This window comes from Leopardus geoffroyi, chromosome D2 (genome assembly GCF_018350155.1).
Source record: "Leopardus geoffroyi isolate Oge1 chromosome D2, O.geoffroyi_Oge1_pat1.0, whole genome shotgun sequence".
Classification (NCBI taxonomy): domain Eukaryota; kingdom Metazoa; phylum Chordata; class Mammalia; order Carnivora; family Felidae; genus Leopardus; species Leopardus geoffroyi.
Window position 1 is genome coordinate 62,230,848 of NC_059334.1, and position 22,989 is coordinate 62,253,836.

The 22,989-nt window shown below is 53.7% G+C and overlaps 1 protein-coding gene across 5 annotated transcripts in view; it reads left to right on the forward strand.

Moving 5' to 3' along the window:
* The window catches only part of NEURL1 (neuralized E3 ubiquitin protein ligase 1), a 79,369-nt gene that overhangs the window by 39,242 nt on the left and 17,138 nt on the right, over nucleotides 1-22,989 (forward strand). For 2 of the 5 annotated variants that reach the window (XM_045438791.1, XM_045438790.1), the window contains exons 2-3: nucleotides 19,361-19,602; nucleotides 20,004-20,325. In XM_045438791.1, coding sequence (XP_045294747.1) covers nucleotides 19,361-19,602; nucleotides 20,004-20,325 — 564 coding nt within the window. Of the gene's footprint in view, nucleotides 1-5,898; nucleotides 6,115-12,908; nucleotides 13,027-19,360; nucleotides 19,603-20,003; nucleotides 20,326-22,989 lie in introns of those variants that run through there. The other 3 variants (XM_045438793.1, XM_045438792.1, XM_045438794.1) reach the window with 3 other exon arrangements.

Below are 22,989 nucleotides of genomic sequence, written 5' to 3' on the forward strand. Positions count from 1 at the left end.
AGGGGCGGCCAAGTCCAGGCCGTTTTCTCGGATTCTCTTTCAGTTTCCGCCCCCGCCTCTGCACCTGTTGTGTTCCCATCATCCTGGGCGGCTGGCAGCTGTCACTGCTGGGGCACCTGTCCCAGCTCCAGAGGACGTCCCATAGACTCCCTGGCTCTAGTTTCTCTGCAGCACATAGCTCATGCTCTCAGCCTGTGTCCCTGTGTGTCTTTATCCTCCTCTCCATGCACACTGCTCTCTTTGTGCACTCTTGTCCTGGTTCTGGGCACGGGAAGAAGCTTTGGGATGGAGGTCCCTGCTTCCCATTCTCCGGCACCAGGCCCAGTCTAACGATGGCCCAGGAATGATGGCCCTGGCAGGTTGGCCTCAAGCCTCAAATGCCAGGTGACTCATCAGTTCAATCGAATTATCACTTGTTCTTGACGAAAAAGATACTATAGCAACCAGGAACTGCCTCCCAGCTCCTCCCCAGCAGGGCTGCTTCCCCTCTCTGACCTCTCTTTATGGACCTCTGCAGATAGGAATCCCGTCTGCCCCCACACCATAAAGAGAAGTTACCCCTTCTCCTTGTCCAGTTTTATCTTCCATGGCTTTGGATGCCCTGACCCGAATGTCAACGTCAGGTTAAGCACCAGAAGACATTAAACCTAAGTTTATGTCCTTATTCTGTATCCATTGTGTGACCCCTGGAAAGTCCACAGCTTACTAGTCCTCATGTGCTACACCCGTAAAATGAGCACATTACTTCATGGCCTTCTTGAAGGCAGTGATACTGGACCAGAGCTTTCTTGAGGCTCCTTCCCTTCAGAGATCTTGGAATGTGTGATTCTGATGGTTGCTGTTGTTCAGTGAACTTGTTCCATGTTTTGTTCTTCATCTGCTAGGTCTGCCCTGGACTTTTGAGTTCTGAGAGGGCAGGTTTAGCTGGGGATGTGGGTGATGGGCCTTGGGGGACATGGATGAGGAAGGGCTTGGTGAGGAGAGATGTGGGCTGAGTAGCCTGCCATGGAGACAAAGATGGCACCCAAGAGGGAAAAGGAGCAGGCAGAAAGAAATCAGAAGGTAGGGGAAGAGGGCTCTCCGGAGCTGAGTGGGTTCAGAGAGCCAAGGGGGCGGAAGTTCTCTGCAGCCAGAGATCAGATGCAGCAGGGGGCTAGCCAGAAAGGGAGGGGTTCTTAAGATTGGCAACGTTTCTCCCAGACCAAATTGTTTCCCCAGGACACATGCAGCCCTGCCTTCTGCCTTGTGGGCTCTGAGGCATTGCAGCCCCCATGCAGGTCATGGACAGGTCTATTTTCTGCAAGATTTCCAGGATGGGCTCTCCTGCTAACAGACTGGAAGTCCAGTCTTCTTCCAGTCCTCAGTCCCCCCACCTTCATTAAAGCTCCATCCTGGGGTATCACCCTCCATCCATTGGAAAACTCTAGGCTCTGCCTCCAAATAGAATCCCTCTGATTCCTTAAGGAAAAGGCACACTGTTCCCTTGTCTGCTCTTTCCCAAGCAAGAAGAATCCCTGCCCTTTGGCCTTTTCTGGATAGAGCATGAGTTTTGATGCAGACAGATCTGGGTTTGAGTCCAGCTTGTCTTGCCTTCAGTGTAGCCTCTCCAAGCCTCAGTTTAATTGCCTGCAAGATGGGTAGGTCTCTGTCCTACAGGGATGTTGTGGGGATTCGGTGGGATTATGTACTTGAAATACTTATCACGGTGCGTGGCACATAGTAAGTGCTCAATAAATGGTTGTGTTTATAGCCTCTCCTGTAGATTTACTTATAGATTCTCCATCCCTGTTCATATCCTTTCCATGCCTTCACGTTCCCTTTCACATCCTTTCTAGAGAACAGGATGCTAAAATAATTCAGCCGGAGGAAAGGAACTCCATTCCTTGATCCCAGCATGGCTTCTGCTTGGCTTCTGTAGGGAAGCAGTTGGGCCTTGCTTACCACTGGGTTCATTGTTGACACTCTGTGAACACTTGATGAGTGAGTGAATGATGTAGGTCAGTGGTTTTCTCGCCCCATTTAGAAACAGAATCCTTTGGCTGAATGAAATTTTTTGTGATGCCCCAATGAATGAAACAGAGAGGGCATGCAGTGCTGGCTGCTGCTTCATCTGTAGAGGCCTGGACACTGCTTTTGGGAGGCGGTAGGGGGGACCCTCAGACACAGGATGTCGCCACTTCCTATTTAAATTGGGGAGTGGATTGTAGGAAACAGGGCCCAGGCCTGCCGGGGAACCCCTTTAGACAGTGGTGTTGTGAAAGCCCAGGGTCCAAGCGCCCCCAGTCCACTCTCCAGTGGCCAGAGTGAGGGCCACCACCTACCTGAAGGACTTCTGGTTTGCTGCACTTTCGCTCTGTCCCCGTTCCCGCTTGGTTACTGACCCCCAGTCCTGCTTGCAGAAAATTATGTGGATTCTCTTCCATTCCTGAGATCTTTCCTGAGCACTTGCTCTGTGCAGGCATAATGCTAGGCTGGAGGGGAGAGAGGGCAAGTCAGGTCCAGGCCCATCCCTGCTCACACTCCTGCTTTTTTCCCTGGCGCCTTTTCTTCCTCCGTGCATTCTCCACACCAGATGGCTGGATGACCTTTTAGAAATGCAGGTCTGGTCTTGTTGCTTCTCTGCTGAACCCTCTCAGGGGTTCCCTACTGCTCTCAGAGGGAAGGCCAGATTCTTCACCCTGCTCTTCAAGGCCCTCCTGGTGTGTCCTTTGACCACCTTGGCCTGCCAGCGGAAACTTTCCCCCGGCTCCTGCTGCTGCCTTTGCCCCAGCTGTACCAATCTTGCTTCTAGAACGTGTGGGGCTTCCTCCAGCCACAGTGCCTTTGTACATGTCACGGTTACTCTCTGGAGCACTCTCTCTCTTTTTTTAAAATGTTTATTTATTTTGAGAGAGGGAGAGAGAGACAGACAGACAGACAGACAGACAGGCGGAGGCAGAGGGATAGAGAACCCGGAAGCAGGCTTTGTGCTCAGTGCAGAGCCTGACATGGGGATTGATCTCATAACTGTGAGATCATGACCTGAGCCAAAATTAAGGGTTAGCTGTGTAACCCATGAGCCATCAAGGTCTCCCTGGAGCTCTCTCCCTTCAAATCTACCTCCATAGCACATAGACCTACTTATCCTTCACCTTTGCTTTTCGGGAAAGCCAGCCCCAAGCCCCCTGAGAACCCTACTCCTTTAGAACACTTTTCTAGGATTGTGATTCTGTGTACTTTAGTGAGACTACTTGAGAGATACGTTTCCCTCTGGACTGTAAGTCCTCGAGAGCTAGGGCTTATTACTGATCACCTCTGCACCCCCAACTTAGTGTCTGCCCCATAGTCGTAAGTGCTCATCAGTGTTGGTCAAGTTGAATTGTTCTGATGCACCCAGGGTAAGCAGACAAGGCCACAGCTAGGCATGACCATCTCTGTGTAGGGCAGAGTAAGACAAGGGCTTGGGAGAGGCATAGCTTGAGGTCCGAGGAGAGACAAGCTCCAAGAAGGGGGACTTACTCTGCCCCTGGGGTCCCAGGGAGGCTTCTCAGAAGAGGTGTTCCTAGTGATCAGGGAGTGGGAAGACTAGGCTGGCCATGTGAAAGGGGCTGGTGGGGAAGGGCCCAGGAAGGCACATTAAAAGGCAGGCAGGATCAGGGGAGTTGACTCTGCTGCTCTAAGAACAGCTTCCAGAGCAGCCTCTTTTTGCCTTGGTTTCCTCATCTGTAAAATGGGCATAAAAATGCAACCTATCCCTTAGGGTTGTCATGAGGATTGAACAAATTAATGTGTGTAGTGTGCTTAGAACTGCTTGGCACATAGTTCTGTGTTTGCTATTATTATGATTATTTATCCCACAAAAGGAGTTTGGGTTGTTTCCCCCTTTGTTAGACTTTAAATTAGCCTCCTTCCCCCAGAAGAATGGGGTGTGTATGCCACGGAGCATGTGCATGTGTACGTGGCTGTGCACAGCCAACAGCAAGATGTGCCTGTACAAAGGGGCAGCCTTGTGTGGAATTGGGTGTCACAGCTCATTCCAGAGAGGAGACTCAGGCATGCCTCTGGTCTGGGAGGAGGATCAGCATACTGGGCTTGTGGACACTTTCACCCAGGGCCTGCCTAGCCCTCTGGCCAGTGACACTAGGTCAGGCCTGAGTGCCCCTCCCCCAGACCAACTCACGGGCGGCAACAGCAGGGTCTTGAGGTGAAGGCTCAGAGCCCAGCACAGCCCCTCGTAGTGTCCAGGCCTCTGAGTCCCTTATGATATGGGGCAGCCCCTACATTTCCCGTAGCTCTTTCCCCAACTCCCATGTCTCTGCCCACTGGCCTTCCCTCCCCACCCAGATCTTTCCCTGGGAACCCAGATCCCTGACCCTGAGGACAGGGGCTGGGGGCTGGGCCGGGGCCCGGGAGAGGCCCTTGTCCTGCAGAGAGCTGCAATGGGTGATGGACTGTGAGATTGTCTCACAGACCCAGGCTTGAGTCGTGACTCTGCTTCTGACCTGGTGGGTCACCTCAGGCAATTTCCTGAGCCTTTCAGAGCCTCAATTTACTCTTCTGTAAAATGGACGTACCTACCAGTAGCGCCTCCCACCTGGAATACAAATGAGATAGTGCATGCAGTGCCTGACACACTGTGAGTGCTCGTTGCACAGAACGGTGTCGTTCTGGTGATTCCCTTGTGCTCCCAGCACTCACGCCTGCCTAGGACTCGAGGGGCCTGCCTTCCTCCCGCCCTCTGCCCTCTCTGCCTGCAACTCTGCCTGCAACCTCTCCCCTAAGTGTGGGGTGCCAGGTTTCTCACACTCAGGATTTCTCTAGAGACTGCATGAGTCTGTGGGAGCGTGCGTGTGTTGAGTAGGTACATTGTGAGGTGTGTGTGTAACGGTGCAAGTGTGTGTCTGGTGGGCAGGAGGTAGGTAAGCGTGCATGGTGGTGAATGCTTATATGAGCCTGGGTTTGTGCATATACATGGGGCGTGGTGCAGACAGGTAGTTAGGTTGCTGACACACATTACCATTAAAGGGACCGTTGGTGTGGAGGTGAAAGCGTGGATCCCTGGGCTTGCATCCCAGCCCTGCCACTTTCTGGGTTGGTAACCTGCCTCTGCCTCACTTTTCTCATCTGTAAGATAATAATAATAATAATGGTACCTATTGATGACAATACTGACCTCTTCACTCAGCCAGTGAGGACTTAAGGAGTTAATACTCCTAAAGCATTTGCAGTCAAGCCTGGAAGAAGATAGAAGCCATGTTAGCTGTTTGTTATTAAGCTCCGCTAGCCCGACTGTAAGCCCCTTGAGGATAGGACAATGTGTGTTTTGCTCACCATGGAACCCTCATTGCCTTGCCCATTGTCTGCAAGTAGGAGGTGCATAATGACACGTGAATGGCTGTAAGCCTGGGTGAATGGGGAGGTTGTGTGCATGTATGTGTAACTGTGATGAAGTGGGGAATGAGCATATGTGCGTACACACGTGTTCGTGTGCGTGTGCGTGTGAGTGTGCGTGTGTGTGTGTGTGTGTGTGTGTGTGTGTGTGTGTGTGTCTGCTCTGGTTGGGGCATCTCCAGTGCTTTCTGGAGCTTGGCTATTTCAGGAAGCCTCTAGTCTCCTCCTCCTTATGTAAATAAACATGACAGATCCCATTGCCTGTACCAGTGCGGGGAGGTGGGGGAGGCTCCGGGAGTGGGTGGGAGCCTGGAGGCGGCAAGCTGGGCCAGAGGGGTGTGCTTGTGTGTGCGTGAGTGCGTGTGTGCGTGTGTGTGTGTGTGTGTGTGTGTGAGTGAGAGAGAGAGAGTGTGTGTGTGTGTGTGTGTGTGTAGCTAGCCTCGCGGGCAGGAGCCGTGTGCGGGAGGGAGTTTGTGGGGACACGGGAGGGGCGGGCTCTGCCCTGCCATGCCGGCTGCTGGCCGCGGGGGGAGGAGGAGGGGCAGGAGGAGGGGAGCTGGCGGCTAGGGTGGCTCGGTGACGAGGCCAGCCGGCCAAACGAAGGTGGCCGTGCTGCCCGCTGCCTGCGATGGGGGGACAGATCACCCGGAGCACTCTCCACGGTAAGGCCCCAGCTGATGCTAGGGGGTCTGCCCGGTCCCAGCCTGGGGACCACCTGGGGAGGCTGGAGCCCGGGACACTCGGGTGAGGGCATGATCATTCCCCTGCCTCTTTATTCCTTGGTGGGCTCTGGGGCCGTGGGAGGGGGCGCTTTTGGGTGGTTGGCACTGGGGAAAGCAAGGGAGCCTGGAGAAAGCAGGAAGAGGTGGGCTTTCTCTGGCAGCCGGCAGAGGTCAGGCAGCTAAGTCTCCCCACAAAGTCTTGTTGTCCTCTTACCTTCTTGGGGTGCTGACCAGCCCCGACATGGGATGTGAGGCCCTGGGTCTCCATATCCCCCTCTCCTAAAACTGAGGCAAACCATAGTTAGACAGATGGGGGGACGTGTTTGTAGTCCTGGGATGCAAGCCATGGAGGTCAGTGCTGTGTTCCATGATGGAGACATGGAGAGATGTGTGGGCACACACGTGTGTGCGTGTGTGTGTGTGCCTGTGCTCACAAGGGTGCATTGGAGGTGTCCGTGGGTGTGTACCTGTGCCCGCTTGTGCCTAACACACGGATGTGCAAGTGACAGCCCGCCACATTGCCTGACCTCAGTTCTCAAAGCGTATGCTCTTCTGGGGAGGCCAGTGAACTTCTGACCCCTGGGGTGTATGTCCACGGTCAGACAGACAGACAGGCGGGCAGGTGAAGGGGTGGAAGGGAGGAGCCCTGGTTGGCTCCCTACTTGCAGAGCTGCTTTGTGACCCGGCTCCTGTCCCCTCAATCTGCCTGGCTCAAGCGCTGTGGTCTTGGGAGTAACATGGCCGATGTGGCACCAGACCCAGAAGGGAAAGACTTCCCTGGGACTTGTTTTGTCATTGCTGGGCCCCGGGAGCTGGGGTTTCTGTACAAACTGGCTGGTGCCAGAACAGTGTGGGCTGACCTTGGGCAGTCCCTGCCACACTGCCCTGTGTCCCCTGCTCCCCCCTCAGACGGGGTGTTAGGAGATGGGGCAGCCTCCATCTGCTGAGTCCAGTGGGCACTAAGGAACCTGGGTGGGGCCCAGGAAGGAGGGAGGGTGGTGGCAGGAGCGATCGGGAAGCTGTGGCTGGGGACCGGTGACCAGGTGGCTTCTCTCTCTTCCAGGCTCTGGACTTTGAGAGAGTAATTTCTAATTAAAAAAGAAAAAGGCAGGAAAGACATGGGAAAAGCAAATCATTGGCTCTCTTAAAAGGAAATAAATTTTGTCCTGGGCCTGGAGGGCTAAGTGACAGATGGAAGGTCCTGGAAGACACATAATCCGGAGCCGGCCAGTGGCCTGGGCCTTGGCCTGAGACTCAGACTAGGCTGACCTGGGCCTGGCTCTGTGTGTCTGTGGCACGGGGGCTCCTCTCAGAGCTCATTGGCCCCAGCATGGCCTGTTGGCAGAGGGTCTGGAGCGGACTGGCATTTTCCACTGGAATCAGACTTGGGCAAGCCTGTGGCCTGGGAAGGACAGAGAGGCCCTCCAAACAGGCCCAGGATGCAGCACACTGTCCTCCAGCTGCCTTGGAGCACAGGCAAGACCGCCTGAGCCAGGATATGGCCTTCAAGAGCTCATGCTGTGGAGTAGATAGGCACGTGTCATAGTGAGGCCAGGTGTCTTCTGGAGCCTCGGTTTTCTCACCTGTTAATGGGGCTCATAGTAGTACCCTCTTCATAGGATTGTTGTGAGGGTTATGTGGGAGAGTATGAATAAAGACCGAACATGGGGAAAACCCAAAGGGCTTGGAAAAGCATTCTGAGGCCAGGGTCATATCCGGGACAGGAGGATACCTGGGATACGCGGAGAATTCTAGGAGTGGGGGGCATCCAGGCCGGGTGGACATTGGCGAGTGCTAATCAAGTGTCTCATCTGCTTTACCCTCCGTCCCTCCCCCACCCTCAGCCAATACCACCCCCCCTTAGGCTGGGCCTTCCACCAAGCTGGCCTGGACCCTTGCCTCAACTTACCATCAACACGAGTAGGAGAGGGGAGTTGGGGGTTGTGGAGAGGGCGTCTTTGCCTGTGTCCCATTGTCCCTTAGCCAGAACCTCTGCTTGCACGTCCTCACATGTCCTCGCCCGCATCCACAGCTGCTCAGGCCCACACCTATGCACCGGCTATCCCGGCCGCTGTGGCTTTAAAACTCTTCCCAGGAGGCGGGTTGGGGGAAGTGGGAGATTCAGGGGTATCGCTCCTTGCTCGGGGCGCCCTCAGCCCACACCCGATTCCCTAAGAATAGTTACGTACTTCTCGGTTGTATTTTCACCATGGGCCTTGGGATTTGGGTGTGGTGTGAACCCAGGTTTTGGATCGCTGGGTGACAGAGGTGAGGGGGCTGCGACAGTGGTATGTTTGTGGACGTGTTTGGCTGTCTGTGTTTCTGGTGTCTGCAGATCGTGTATGTGTGTTTTGGGCCTCTGTGTGTGTACTGAGTGATGTGTACGTATCTGTCTAATATTTAAGGGATTTCATGCTTTGCCTTCACTTCCACATGTGAGCAGCCACATTTATGTTGCCCTGTGCCTGGGCCGTGTCCTTGTTATTCTGTAGATAGATGTCCGGGTTTCTGCACGAGGTGTGTGTGCATGCATGCATGTGTGTGTGTGTGTGTGTGTGTGTGTGTGTGTGTACTCGCGCGCGGGCTGGTGGTGAGGAGTTGGGTTCCTCTGGGACCGGCCTGGCAGGAGACCCATGGGAAAAATTAATTCCCATTTGGAAAATGGTTTCGGCAGTTACATGCTTGATGTCTTTCATCAGGCAGATTTCCAGAGCAGCTCCTGGTCTTGAGGGCAGGATCGGGGGCGGGCAAGCACCGAGGGAGGCAGCAGTGATACTGAGAGGCCTCTCCTCCCCTCCCTCCCTCCCTCCCTCCCCTGCCCTTCCCTCTTCTTTCTTTGCCTTCCTCCTTCACCTCCTTCAGTGCTCCCCCATCAGCAAGGATAGGCCCAGTGCTGAGGGGCTGATGGGTGGATGACACACACATATTCACCCAGATGTATGTGTCACCCCTACGTTGATCTCTGGACCAACAAGCCCTAGATGCTGGGGTGCAGGGACTTGAGAGATGGTTCCCACTCTGTCCTTTCACAGAGGGGGATGCTGTGGCCCAGAAGGGGGAAATGGTTGGCTGAGGTCACAGAGCTGGTGGCGTCAGGGGAAGCCAGGCCTTGTCCCTTCTCAGTTGGCTTCCCACTTGTCCTCTTTGGGTTCCTTAATTCTCAAATGGGCATCAGGGGAAAGGGCATCCTCTGGCCTTATGAGACCCTGGGATTAGCACAGAGGGAGCTGCCTGACTCCTGGAAGGGGCTCTGGAGGCTTAGGCCAAGGTGAGCTCACAGGTGTGGTGGCTCAGCTTGATCTGACTTATTCTCTTAATCCAGTTCCTCTGTGTCTGGCACCCAGTGAGCACCAAGCAGATCTTTGGTCATTGAGTAAGAGGGAAGAGTGAGGGGTACAGGCCCTGGGTGGCTGGACCATATGGCAGTTGGAGCTGCGGGTGGCTGGGAGGCAGGTGGGATGGAGCTGTCAGGGACAGCTTCAGGGATGTGAGTCCTGAGCTGGGCAGTGAGGCCAGGCAAGGCTAGACAGGAAGAGGACGGTGGGGCAGGTGTTCTTGGTGAGAGTTTGAATCCCGGTCCACTGGCCATGTGACTTTGGGTCAGTCCCTTCATCTGAGTCTGAGTCTCATTGTCCTCTTCTGTACATTGGGGATGGTAAGGTTTACCCTGAAGGTTGGTGGAAAGATTAAGTAAGCTAATGAGCATTAAGTATACCCTGTGCATAGTAAGCACCCTATAAATGGATGTGTCTCTATGAAGGTTTCCGTGGAGGCTCCTCCAGGCCTCTGTATGTTCGTGAGCGTATACACACACATGCACCTGGTGCCTCTAAGGACCAAGAATATCTCTGCGCCCTCCAACCCTGATGAGTCCCTGGGACAGAATGTTCCTAGATGCTTGTGTCCACCATCAGGCATGCCCACTGGTTGTGTGTGTACATGTGTGCACACATGAGTGAGTACGGATCTGTGTAAGGGGAGGGTGATGGTCTAGGTAGTGTGTGGATTTATGTGACTGAACCATGCTTCCACCCAGAAACCCACATTCTCTCAGGCTTGGCCTGGGGACTTTGGGGAGATGCTGGGAAGACAAGGACCCGGAGCTGAACCCAGAATAGTTACCATCTGGAATCCCCTTCTGGAATCTTGGGGTAGGATGGGGGTGGGGGAAAAAGAGGGCTGGTCCCCTCCCAGCAGTGAGGATATGGGGAGGCACAGCTGTATGCACATCTGGCTGCTGGAAAATGTCAGACTGGGATGTCTCACAGAGTGGGAACGGGAGGCTCAGTGTGGGGATTAACTTGGTGACAAAGGTGCCAATCTTGCCCACTCCCCGCTACCCTCCTTCACCCAGCTTGTCATCATGGATTCATTCAGACTTCCAGGGAGAAGCAGGGCCTGCTGTAGGCTTAGCCGGGGCTCTAGGGGAGATGGTAGGCCTACATGGCCCCTCACCCTGAGTCACAAAGGTGTGTGTACATGGAGGCTGCAGGTCATGGGGAAACCAACTAGAGTGGACTGGAGGGTTCGTGTAGTAGAGAGAGGACGCTGGCCAGCTAGCTGGGGCTCGCCGAAGGTGGCTTTGCAGTGTGTTATCTGCATTCAGAACTTAGTTCTGTCACTTACCAGCTACGTGATCTCAGGCCAGTTATGACTTCTCAGAGCCTCTGTTTCCTTATCTATAAAGTGCGACTAATTGACACTGCATTGCTGCATAACGCACCTATTGTTGTATAGCAAGTTACCCCAAAAGTTAGTGGTTTAAAACAGCAAACATTTCATTATCTCAGTTTCTGTGGGTCAGGAATCTTGACACAGTTTAGCTAGATACCTCCAGCTTAATGTATTTTGGGAGATGACAGTCAAGTTATTGGCTGGGGCTGTGGTCTCATCTGAAGGCTTGCCTGGAGGGGTCCATATCCACGCTTACATGGTGATGGGCAGTTCTTGGTCCCTTGCCACACAGGCTTCTGCACAGGGTTATCTCAAGACATAGGATCTGGCTTTCCCCCAAGGGAGAAACCCAAGAGAGGCAAGAGAGAGTAACCAGGATGAAAGCTGAAGACTTTTTATACCCAGTCTTGGGCATGACCTCCTATTACTTCAGCAGTATTTCATTCATTAGGAGCAGTATTCCATTCCACTCTACACCCAAGGGGGCAGGGATTGCAAAAGGGGATGACTTCCAGGAGGCAGATGTGTGGATCATAGGGGCCACCTTAGAAGCTGCTTCTTCCAGACATCTGCCTTGCAGGAACTGAGACAGTGAGGTGAGCTTGTATGTGAAGGGCATCTGAAACCAAAGAAAGAACTAACTTTCATGACTTTCCCTTTCTTCTTTTTCCTGCAGGCAAGTGGGGGAGCTGTTGAAGGTTCTTAGGCACGTAGTGTGGGATCTTGGTGCTGGGCAGTGAAGGAAGCTGTCCTTTTAGCACCCCTTTCTCTGATTTCTCCACAGGACACCAGAAAGGGCAGGGCACAGAGTAGGTACTCCCTGGACACTTGCCAATTGGTCAGTGGATTGAAGAATCAAACAGTGGCAGTTCACTCAACAATTTGCATTGAGCCCCCACACCGTGCTCTGAGCTAGGCACTGGGGAAACAGCGGTTTCTGCCCTCGGGAGGCTCAGGGTCCATCAGGGAGACAGACACAAATAACCCTGCAGCCTTTTCTTGCCGGAAAGCTGCACTGCAGAGCACGGGAAATGATCCGAGTGACTCTTCTCAACTCCCAAGGATGGCACGCACCCAGAACCATTCTGGATGTGGAGAAGACAGATCAGTGCGTTGCCTACAGTGGGTGCCTCAGGGCATTTGCGCTTAATTCTGTGGAGGAGCCAGAGTTGAAAGAGGCTACTTGGGTGCTGGATGCTGTTAGGGGTTTGTGGGTGGAATCCCTGGGGGTCCATAGCAGGGCCCTCAACCTAGTCTAGGGGAAAGTGGGCTTTAAAATCAAGGTCTAAAGGGGCACCTGGGTGGCTCAGTCAGTTAAGCATCTGGCTCAGGTCATGATCTCGCAGTTCATTTGTTTGAGCCCTGCATTGGGTTCTGTGCTGACAGCCCAGAGCCTGGAGCCTGCTTCAGATTCTGTGTCTTTCTCTCTCTCTGCCCCTGCCCCACTTGTGTTTTTTCTCTCTCTCTCTCTCCTTCTCTCAAAAATAAATAAATATTTAAAAATAAATAAATGAAAAAAAAAATCAATGTCTAAAGAATGAGTGAGAGAAAGGCAGGTACATGGGTGGGAAGGAGGACGGAAAGGTTCCCAGCAGAGAAATGGGGTTGGACCAAGCCTGGAAGCAAGAGGCAAGTGAGGGAAGTGGGCGCCTTTAAGGACCCCAGAGAAGTTCACATCTGCCCCGTTCTACCATCATCTCTCCCACCCAGGCTCCCTCTCTACCTTCAAACAGGCTTCCACCCTTCAAACTGGCTTCCACAGTCTTTACCCCAGAGAGAGTCCTATACAGTACATGCAGTCCAGGGTTAGGGCATTTGGGAGGAGAGAAAACAGGAGTGTCTGGGATGAAAAGAACAGGTCATTTCCTACAGGGATGTTTGCTGCTTTTATAGGAAAAAAATAAGACCTTATGCTGGGACCGGGTGTTCAAGTGCACAACATTTTTCCGCATCTAGGAAATCACTGGGTCCTCACAACAACTTGGAGAGATGGGCCGGGCAGCTATGATGACCCTGTGTTTTACAGAGAAAGAAATCAAGGTCCAGAGAGGCGAAGTGACTTGCCCAAAGTCACAGAGCGTGTCTGTGGCATGGCCAGGGATCTGAACCCAGGGCCTCCTGACTCTAGGGTTCATGTTCTTTGTCCTCTGACCCTTATTATCCAGGAAGTGAGACGGCCCCCCTTCACAGGAGGTGCAAACAAGCGTGCCAGCCCTGGTATTCAGGCCCACAGGTTCAGAACAAGGCGATCCTGAACATGGTGAGATTTCGTCTTGAAAGATGGTTGGGAAGTAGAGAGGTGAAGGTGGGAGAGGGAAAGAAGATGTGTGTGTGTGGGGGGGGGGGGTGGATAGCTTGAGCAAAGGTGTGGAGGTATGAGACACAGATTGATGTCAGTAGCAATAATAATCATTATTGTTATATAATTATTAATTTTCGTCATTATTAATACAACTAATAGCTGCTAAATAATAATAAATGAAAATTAATATTATTTTAGCAACCACTTCCTGGGTTAGTTTTAAGATCCCATGAAGAAGATCTGCCATGATCCCCATTTTACAGATGAGAAAAACGAGGCTCCAGAGGTTTTACAGTTAGTGACAGAGCTGCTGGGTTTGGAGGCAGCAGACCTGGGTTCAGATCTGGGCTCTTTACTCTGGCTGGGTAACTCCACTTCTGAGAACCTGTGTCATAGCGGCACTGGGGGCATAATGAAGACCCTGCCTGTTAAGTCACATAGAGGTTGGTCGTTGTCATTAGCATTGCTCTCTCCCTGTCTCTCCTTGGCAGCCCACCTCAGCCTGGCCTGGGCCTCTGGGGCTCTGCCAGGATAGCTCTGGAGCAGAGCTTGGCCGGGGCAGTGGGGAGGAGGTCACTCTGGAGGCTGCATTGTATCCGGGCCTCTCTCCCTGGGACCCCACGGAGAGGCAGGAATGTGGTCCAGAGCTAGCTGAGGGTCACCTGGAAGGCAGGCCAGGCTTGTGTCTGGCACCTCATAAATGCCCAGGAGGAATGGCTGTGGGGGGGGGGGGGGAGTTTCCATTGTGTCAGCAGCAGCCTCGCCTGAGGGGGGAGAGTGCTCCCACTGTGGCTCCTGAGAAGCTTGTAAACCTGTCACTAAAGGGGGCCTCCCTGCGAGCTCTGTTGGGAGCCAGATGGTGAGACTGGGGCTCCACCAGGACCATTGGCTGCTGGGGGAGTAGTGTCCCAGCATCTTGAGGTCCTTTTGTTGTGGCTGCTCCCCCAGCTGGGACTGGCCCAGTGCCTTCTCCACACAGCCTTTCCCCACTACTCCTGCCATCTTGGATTCATGGGGAAAATGGGCTGCAGTATTAGATGCTGAGTAGGGTAAAGGACCCCTAAATAGCACCGGAAGACCAAGGTTCAAGACCCAGGTCTGTTTCTTAATTGCTGTGTGAGCTCAAGCAAGCTGATGAACCAGTCTGAATCATAACTCATCTGTAGAATGGAGACCTTAAGGGTCATAGTGTCTGTCGAAGTGCAGAGAGGGAGCCCTTTTGGATGGTGTAGGGAAGAAGCCTTGCCCCAGCCACCCCTCTGGCCCTTAATATCAGAGCTGTGCTCAGGGTTAATTCTCATTCTGCTTTCTCTCCTTCCTCCTCACTGGACCATAATGCCAGCTGAGGTGGAGGAGGAAGAGAGCAGGGGTTGGGGAGGCGGCGAACACCCTGGTCTGGACCACCGTGTTGGACACCTTGGGGAGGGCACAATTCGTCTTATTTTCTGTGCAAACAGCACCCCCTGGAGGCATGCAGGACAGAGCCTTGGTGGCTGTATGTGGAGGCCCTGGCCCTTGTTCAAAGAGAGTGATGAGGCCCCGCTAAGGCCCCGGTGGCAGGGAGGACAGGAATGGGCGGAGCCCAGGGATGCCTCTTTCTCAGGGGGGATCAGCAGGTAGGATGTGCGATGCTCAAAGACTCCACGGGGGCCTGGGAGCATGGATGGCTGGTGGGGTAGGGTCAGGAGTTCAGCTGGGGTCTGCCAGGTGGCAGGTGACCGTGGTCACTTGGAGATACCCAGCAGGCCAGAGAGGGTTTTCACATCATCTCCACAGAGGTGGCACGGTGGCTTTGATTACTCAGAGCTGAGTGCAGAGAGAAGGGGCAGAGGACAGCCCCGGAAGCTACACTGTGGGCAGGAGGAGGCAGGCACAGGATTTTGCACGTCCAGGAATCAGTGAAGGTGCTTTGCAGCTGCCAGAATGCTCCCCTCATACCCACTTGAGAGGTTTAAGGCTGAGAGCGGCCGGCCCGAGCAGGCTTTCGGGTTTCCTGTTTCATGCTCCCAATCCTAGGCACTGCCTGCGGTGGGGTGATGGGGGCTGTGGTGGTCAAAGATTGCAGTCTCCCTTTCCCCATCTCAGTGAAGACCTGATTTGGTAGTTGTTGTTGTTAGTGTTGCTTTTGAGGTATTCTTTATAGACAATAGCAGTCATTCTCTTTAAGTGCATACTTTGGGGAGTTTTGACAAATGTGTAAGTTGTGTGAGCACTGCCACAGTTAAGCTAGAACATTTCCATCACCACGAAAACTCCCTCTGTGCCCGTGTCTTCCTCTTGCCCAAACTCCAGTACCCACTGGTCTCTCTAGCCCCATAGTTTTGCCTGTTCCAGAGCATTCTACAAATGGAATGAGCACCTGTGCAGCCTTGGAGGCTGGCTTTTGTCAGCACGGTTTTGAGGCTCCTCTTTGTCATACCATTATCATTCACTGTTCTTGCAGAGTGGGATTCGCTGTGTTCCTGCACCGCATTTTACACCCAGCCATGTGTGAGGGCAACGTATGAAACGTGGTTTGCATTTCTGTTTTGGTGGCACATACATGTGTATCATGAAAACAACGTGATAGAATGCCAGGTATCCCCTCAGTGTACTACTTGAAATGATTTTACATGGTACATGGATGAACAGTTTTTTCCATATTTTACCAGATTGTGAGCTTATTTTATTTTATTTTATTTTATTTTATTTTATTTTATTTTATTTTATTTTATTTTTTAAGTTTATTTTTGAGAGAGAGAGAGAGAGAGCGGGGAAGGGGCAGGGAGAAAGGGAGAGAGAATCCCAAGCAGATTCGGCACTGTCAGCACAGAGCTTAATACAGGGTTCAAACTCAGGAACCCAAGATCAAGACCTGAGCCGAAATCAAGAGTCGTACGCTTAACTGACTGAGCCACCCAGGTGCCCCAGTTGTGAGCATATTTTAATGTGCATTAAAAAAAAATGTGTCCAGCACACCAAACCCATGCTTTCTTGGCCGATTTAATGCTTCATGGCTAAGACTCAGGCCTTGCTGGTGCATTGCCCGCATTTGACGGCTAGAGCCTCTTTCTGCCAGCTGTGTGACCTTGGGTAAGCTGCTCAATGTCTCTGAGGCTTTAGATTCTTCATCAGTAACATGCGCTAGTAATGTCCCTCCATCCCTGTTAAATTTGCTGTGAGGATGAAACCAGTAAGTGTAGGTAAAACTCCCCGTTCAGAGCCTGGCACCTATCAGCCCTTGGCTGCTGTTATTATTAGATGCATATGGCCTATGGGCGCTGGGTGTATGATTTATGTGTACTGTTTGGTACATCTCTGTGTACATGAATGTGTGTGTGTGCACGGTACATGTGTAAATGTGGGATTCCTGGCCTAAGGGATAAGGGAAGGGATAAGTCTCGTAGGGTCTGGATTACCTTCATGTGCTCACAGGTGTATGTGTGTGCCCATGAATGTGCCTTTCTGAGGCCACATGTCTGGGTGTACATTGTGTCCCCGGGCTCCAGGGTTTCCTTATCCTTACTTCTCCATCTTTCTGCTGTCAGCCAGGATGGTGGGCCTGTGCTACCTTTCTCCACCCAAAACTCTGCCTGTGGAAGGGAGGCCCCGGGGAATGGTCCTCCCAGGGCCTAGGTCTCTGGTCCCTGGGTGTCTCCACCATATTTGCCCAGAGCTAGTATTTTCTAGCTCTTTATGCAGGACGGTAGGACCCCACCCAGGATGGTGGGAAGGAGAGGAAGTGTTTTAAAGGAAGCTGAGGTCCTGCAGTTGGTCCCTGGATTCTGAGCAGAGGCTGGGAAAGAGTCCCACGGGAGAGGCTCCAAGCTGCTGGGCTCAGCATGTTTAAAAAACTGCTTTATTGAGTTATATTGACATATGTTTAACCACATGTGTTTAGAGTGTATAATTGGGTGGGTTTTTACATACGTATACACCCACGAAACCATCACTATAAGCCAGATGGTGAACATATCCGTCATCCCAAACACTCCCTCGTGCCCCTTGATAATCTCTCCCCCTCCCCCCCACCCTTCCCAGGTAACCTCCAATCTGCTTGTTATCACTAGAGCTTAGTGTGCATTTCTTAAATTGGGACAAATGGGACAGGTGTGGGCAGGGCAGGGGGCAGTGGCTGAAAGGAACAGAGGCCCTGTGGTTACTCCGTGGATTGTGTTTGCTTATCTTTAAGAACCGGCTTATTTCACTCAGCATAATTATTTTGAAATTCATGTTCCTGCTTGTATCAGTAGTTCATTCCTTGCTTACCACTGAGTAGTATTCCACTGTATAGACCTACCAATCTCTAATCCATTTACTATGGTTTTTGAAACCGAGAGTCAAGCTGTGTCTGAAGCTGGCCTGATCCCAATGTGTACCTCTCCCAGGCAGGGTACCTGTAGGTCACCTGTAGCCACGCTGTGCCCTTCACCCCAAGGGTCTCCTCCCCTGGAATGACCTCCCCTGCTCTGCGCTATCCAGGGCCCACTCAGCCTCTTCCAGGTAGCCTTCTCAGACTGACTGGGTCTCCTCTGGGCAATTCTCGCGTTTATTGCATAGTGGTCTTCAAAGGCCTTGAGCACTGTTCTGTGATTCTAGTCTTTTCTCCTTAGTGAAAGCAAGGGGAACTCCTCTTTGTTCCAGCCCTACCTCCCACACACAGGATGTCTGACCAGCCATGGACTGTGGACACTCGGGTCTGGGCCCTCTGGGAAGAAGGAAGCAAAGATGCAAAGTGACGCAAAGTGATGCAAACATGGCCTGGACTGAAGGCTGCGTCTTCCTAGCTCAGGATATTCCTCTCTCCATCGCCCTTTCCTCCCAGTCTTTCTCTCCCTCCTGGAAACCCTTCCTCCCCTTTAGGGAGCAGAAGGCCTCGGGGACAGGCCGATGCGGACTGAGCTTTCTGCATTATTAGATCACTGCCATGGAGGAACCCAACTCTGAAACATCCCAGAAGGCCTCTGTCACATTCTGTGGTTTCCTACTTCCCCAACCCCATCTTCCCCATCCTCCTTGTGTCTCTCTCCTCAAGTTGATGGCATGGGCAGGGGCTGCCCTTCCTGATGGATGGGACACAGATCTTGGGGAAGAAATGAACATCCCCCACTTCCTTGCCCCCAACTGCCAGGACTGCATTAACACTCCCAGCGCTGCTGACACACGTCTTAGAGCCACAGGGTAGAGGCCGCCTATGCTGGGAAGTGTCTTCCCTAAGGTCACCCAGCCAGTCAGTGACAGACCCAGGCCACGCGATACCTCGTCCATGTTGCTTCCTCTCTCTGCCCCGTCTCCTGGACACCACCCTTACGTGCTTGTAACGTGCCTTCTCCTGGACCAAACCCTGTCCTGTACTCTATCCCATTGTGGGGTGAGGTAGAACTGTGTGTAGGAAAAAGCAGCGTGCCTCCCTGGCCAGAGGCTCTTGAGGCAGATCCGGGTTCCATTAGGAAGCCTGGGCGCAGAGGCCTACCTGTGTGCAAGATGTTGTGGGCATGGGGGTGGTATAAAGCAGGAAGGCGGCCCAGGGTGGAGGGAAGAGGCCCCCAAGGAGGGAAGTGGCGAGCGTGGTCCTGGGGCTGCTGCTGCGGAGGCTGCCGCACCCACCTTGCTGGTCTCCCAGGGCAGCTCCGCAGTCACGTGTTCACTGTGGCTCAGCCTTGTCGGCCCAGCCCCCATGCCCTCTCTTCCTCCTCCCCTCCTCCAGGAAGCTTTCCTGAGAAGTGACCTGCCCCCCAATCCTTATCACTCATCACTGTCTGCCATTTTTATTGTGATTCCTGTCTGTGTCGTATTTCCTCTCCTGGACTGGTGTCTTCTTGAGAACAGGATCCGTGTTTGTTTCATGCCTGGATGTCCAGTGCCTAGGACAGGGCTCGGTACTCAGTCGGTAGATAATGGATATTTGCTGAATAAAATAAGCGACGGTGGTAGTGAGTGGCAGTGTGCGGGGGGGGGGGGGGGTGTTGGTAGTAAATGCTGATTGATCACAAGGGTAGCACAGGCCCACCATCCTATGGAAGACAGATGGTGGTAAATACTAGTGAGTAGCAGGAGATGGACTAGAATCCAGGAGATGGTGGGTGGGAGGTGACGGGTGAAGGACCAGGGAAGGTGGTGAAAGATACTCAATGGCGGTAGATGGCGAAGTGGGACATAGCAAGAGATGGCAGCAGGTGGCCCAAGGTGGCAGTGGATGAGTTGCAGTGACGGTGGACATCCTGGGCGGCGGGCAGCTCCTGCTGTGCCCAGCCCTCCACCCCTCCGGGGGCCTCTGCCACCCGCTCTGACGTTGCGGCCTGTTCCTTTGCAGACTCCGTCGGGGGCCCCTTCCCTGTCCCGTCTCACCGATGCCACCACAAGCAGAAGCACTGCCCTCCGGTGCCACCCGGCGGGGGGCTCCCGGCCACGCCACTGCTCTTCCACCCGCACACCAAGGGCTCCCAGATCCTCATGGACCTCAGCCACAAGGCCGTCAAGAGGCAGGCCAGTTTCTGCAATGCCATCACCTTCAGTAACCGCCCGGTCCTCATCTATGAGCAAGTCAGACTGAAGGTGGGCCCTCCCACTCCCTGTCCTCTGTGCCTCCCTGGACCTCGACCCTTCCCTCTCAGCACTGTCTTCTGTCCCGGCCACAACGACACCCAGCCCTTCTCTTGCTCCGGGCCGTCCCTTCTGCTCTTCCTCATCCCTCCTCATGCTCTTCCCTCTTCCTCCTCCTTTCTCAACCTTCCCCGTGTGACAAAGAAGGACCCGGGGATGGGAGTGGCCATGGGGGCCACAAGCTGTCACTGGACAGTGGGAAGGCTCCTAGAGGAGGGGAAGGAGGACCGCTGGGCGGTGTGGCTCCCCGTAGGGGTCTGCCGACAGGGGCACACTCCCTCCCCTGGGGCCCTTGGCAGTGGCCGGGAGGCCGGCGGGCCGGGATGCTGTCTGAGGCCATCTCCTCCGCCCAGATCACCAAGAAGCAGTGCTGCTGGAGCGGGGCGCTGCGCCTGGGCTTCACAAGCAAGGACCCGTCCCGCATCCACCCTGACTCGCTGCCCAAGTACGCCTGCCCCGACCTGGTGTCCCAGAGCGGCTTCTGGGCCAAGGCGCTGCCCGAGGAGTTTGCCAACGAGGGCAACATCATCGCTTTCTGGGTGGACAAGAAGGGCCGCGTGTTCTACCGCATCAACGACTCAGCTGCCATGCTCTTCTTCAACGGGGTCCGCACGGCCGACCCGCTCTGGGCCCTGGTGGACGTCTACGGCCTCACGCGGGGCGTCCAGCTGCTGGGTGAGTGCCCGCTCCCCGTGCCCCTTCGGTGCGGGACACGCCTCCGGGTGCCGAGGCGTGACGCTGCTCCATCCCATCAGGCACGGGGACCCCTCTGCCGCTGGCAGGGCCCTGGGGCCTAGAGGGCACCGGGAGAGCTCAGGGAGCCTTTGTGTGCCCTGCAGAGTGCGCCCGTCCTTTGGACTCACAGCTGGGGTGAGGGGCGCCTGGGTGGGATTTCTGCCCTCCAGGGCCCCTCAGGTTGTGCCTTTGAGCAGCACACAACCTTCATCATCAACGGCAGCCTCAAAGACCCCCGCTCCCATGGAGTAATGAATATTAATCTCCGTAACCATAGTGTAACGAGCACTTACCTTGAGCCGGGCACTTCATTATTGCCGTTCTCGCAGCATCCCTGGGAGGCAGCTTCTGTTAGTGGGCCCCCTGCAGGCAAGACTCGAGCTCAGGGAGGTTGAGTCATTGGCCCCAGGAGATGCGGCAGGTGAGGCGTGGAGCCAGCACTAAGTCCCAAGTGAGCCCCTGGCCCCTGGGCTCTGCAGCCCCCCAGGAAATCCAACCCCACCCTAGTGCTTCTTGCAGGGATGTGGGTGAAAGGGATAAGGGGGGGGGGCGGAGGGCAGAAGGCACTAGGGTGGCTAAGACTTTTCTGGCTGCCCCTGGGTGCCCGGGGTGAGTGAGGCTGCTTCAGGGGGGTGAGAGGGCACACATCCCGTGGGAGGCAAGGAGGAGCCAGGCTTTCTCAGGAGGGCACACATGGATCCTCAAATGCCAGCGCTGGAAGGGGCCTTGGAGAGTCTCAGGCTCCCTGAGTTGGTGGCTGAGTTGGGACTAGAATCCAAGTCACCTGACTCCCAGTCCAGGATGGCTCTCACCTTGCTCACTCGTGCATGTGCGTACGTAGACTCTGGGTACAAATCAGTTCACGGGCAAAGTGGCTGTGTTGCCAGGCAGAGCCTGCATTAGCCTCGGCTTTCCCATCTATAAAATGGGCTGTTGGGAAGAGGAAGTTAAGTTAAAGAGGCTGTGAGCAGAGCGCCCAGCACAGTCCTGGGCATCCAGTCAGTGCTCAGCCCGTGCTTGCTCTTTCCGCTTCCCGTCCCTGCCCCCGTCTCCCTGCAGAGAAAAATGCCATGGAGGTGGCTGGAAACCTTTTTTTTTTTTTTTTTCACTTTTTTTCCTTTCTGGCTTTAGAGCCTAGAAACAGTGAAGCTCTTTTCAAAACACCTTTATTTCAGTAAAAAAGACAGTGAAAGTAAAAACAAGTGAGTAATTGTCAGAAGCCTTTCTGTGGAGTTCCAAACATCAGGAGGCTGTTTTTATTAATTAATAGTTTGGGAGCTTTCTGTTTTTTCAACTCAGTAAAGTGTTTCTACATTCACATGGACAAGTTAAGAGCCCGAAAGCAGGCTCCTCTAAGTCTTCGTGAGTGGAGAAGGGAGCCAAGGCCGCCCAAGGATAATTCCCTTTGTGAAATGGGTGCACTTGCAGGGAAGGGCCTCGACCTCCCAGCAAAGGAAGGGCAGTGGTTATGCCCCTGGGCTACAGAGTCAGAGTGACCCAGGTGGGATTCCTGGCCTCACCCTGTACTAGCTGTGGGACTTCAGTTTCCTCATCTGTAAAATAGGGGTAGGTAATAATAAACAACTGTTCTCAGGGTTCTTTTAGAAAAACTCTGCTTAAAGAGCAGAGTTACGTGAAGCAGTTACGTGACTAATGACTGTCAGTCATCCACACCCATCCTGGAGAGGGTAAAGCTTAACCCAAGGTTCAAGTGAACACCTGCCTGCTGCTCTGATATCCTTAGGGCCTCACACTTCAAGGCCCTGGAGTCCCAAAGCCTGAGGTTGCACTCCAGCCTGGACACTTCTGTCTGGGCCTCAGTCTTCTCGTCTGAAAGAGTGTGGGACTACTATGGCTTGGCCCAGGGCTGGGCCAATGGTGGGAGACAGAAGTGTCTCCACTCTTAAAAAAGGTTATAGCCTTATTGGGAGGGGGCTGGGTAAAGGCAGTGGGGGCAGCATTCTTGCTTTCCCCTCTCCTAGCAACGAATGCCTTTTCCTACAGTCCCCCCGAAATCGCATTCTGGCATCAAGGCCCAGCTTGCAAGCCACCTCCTCCTGGAGGTGAAGCCTTCTGGAGCTGAGTTCTCTTCTCCGTTTCTTGGGTTCCACCACATGGTGTCTGTGCTTCTCTCCGCCCTGAGGTATTGGCTGAGCCTTGGCCCGTCCATATGTCTTGCACAAGACAGGGAAGACTTTGAGGGTGAATCCGTTCTTACCCCCCTGGATTTCTCTCCAGAGTGGAATCTTGTGTCTGGCGTGGGGAGGACACCGAGCATTATTTGGGGGGTTGGGAAGGGAGAGTGGTGGGAAGGTTAACTTGTTAGATGAAGGATAGACCCAGCTTTGCTCTCATAGACAGCGCCAGCCTCACTGAGAAATTAGACAAAGCAAACCCTCCAGACACAATCAGGGCATAACCCAAGAGAAGACAGTAAATTGTTTAATGCTGTAGTCAGAGGATCCTTTCCATCTGCCGAGATGGTTCCCATCCAGCTATCTCATTTAATCGCTCAGCAGCTGGCCTCGGACAGAATGTTTTTCTTTCATCCCCATTTGTCAGGGAGAAAATTGAGACCCACGGAAGGCTTGGCTTGCCCGCGTA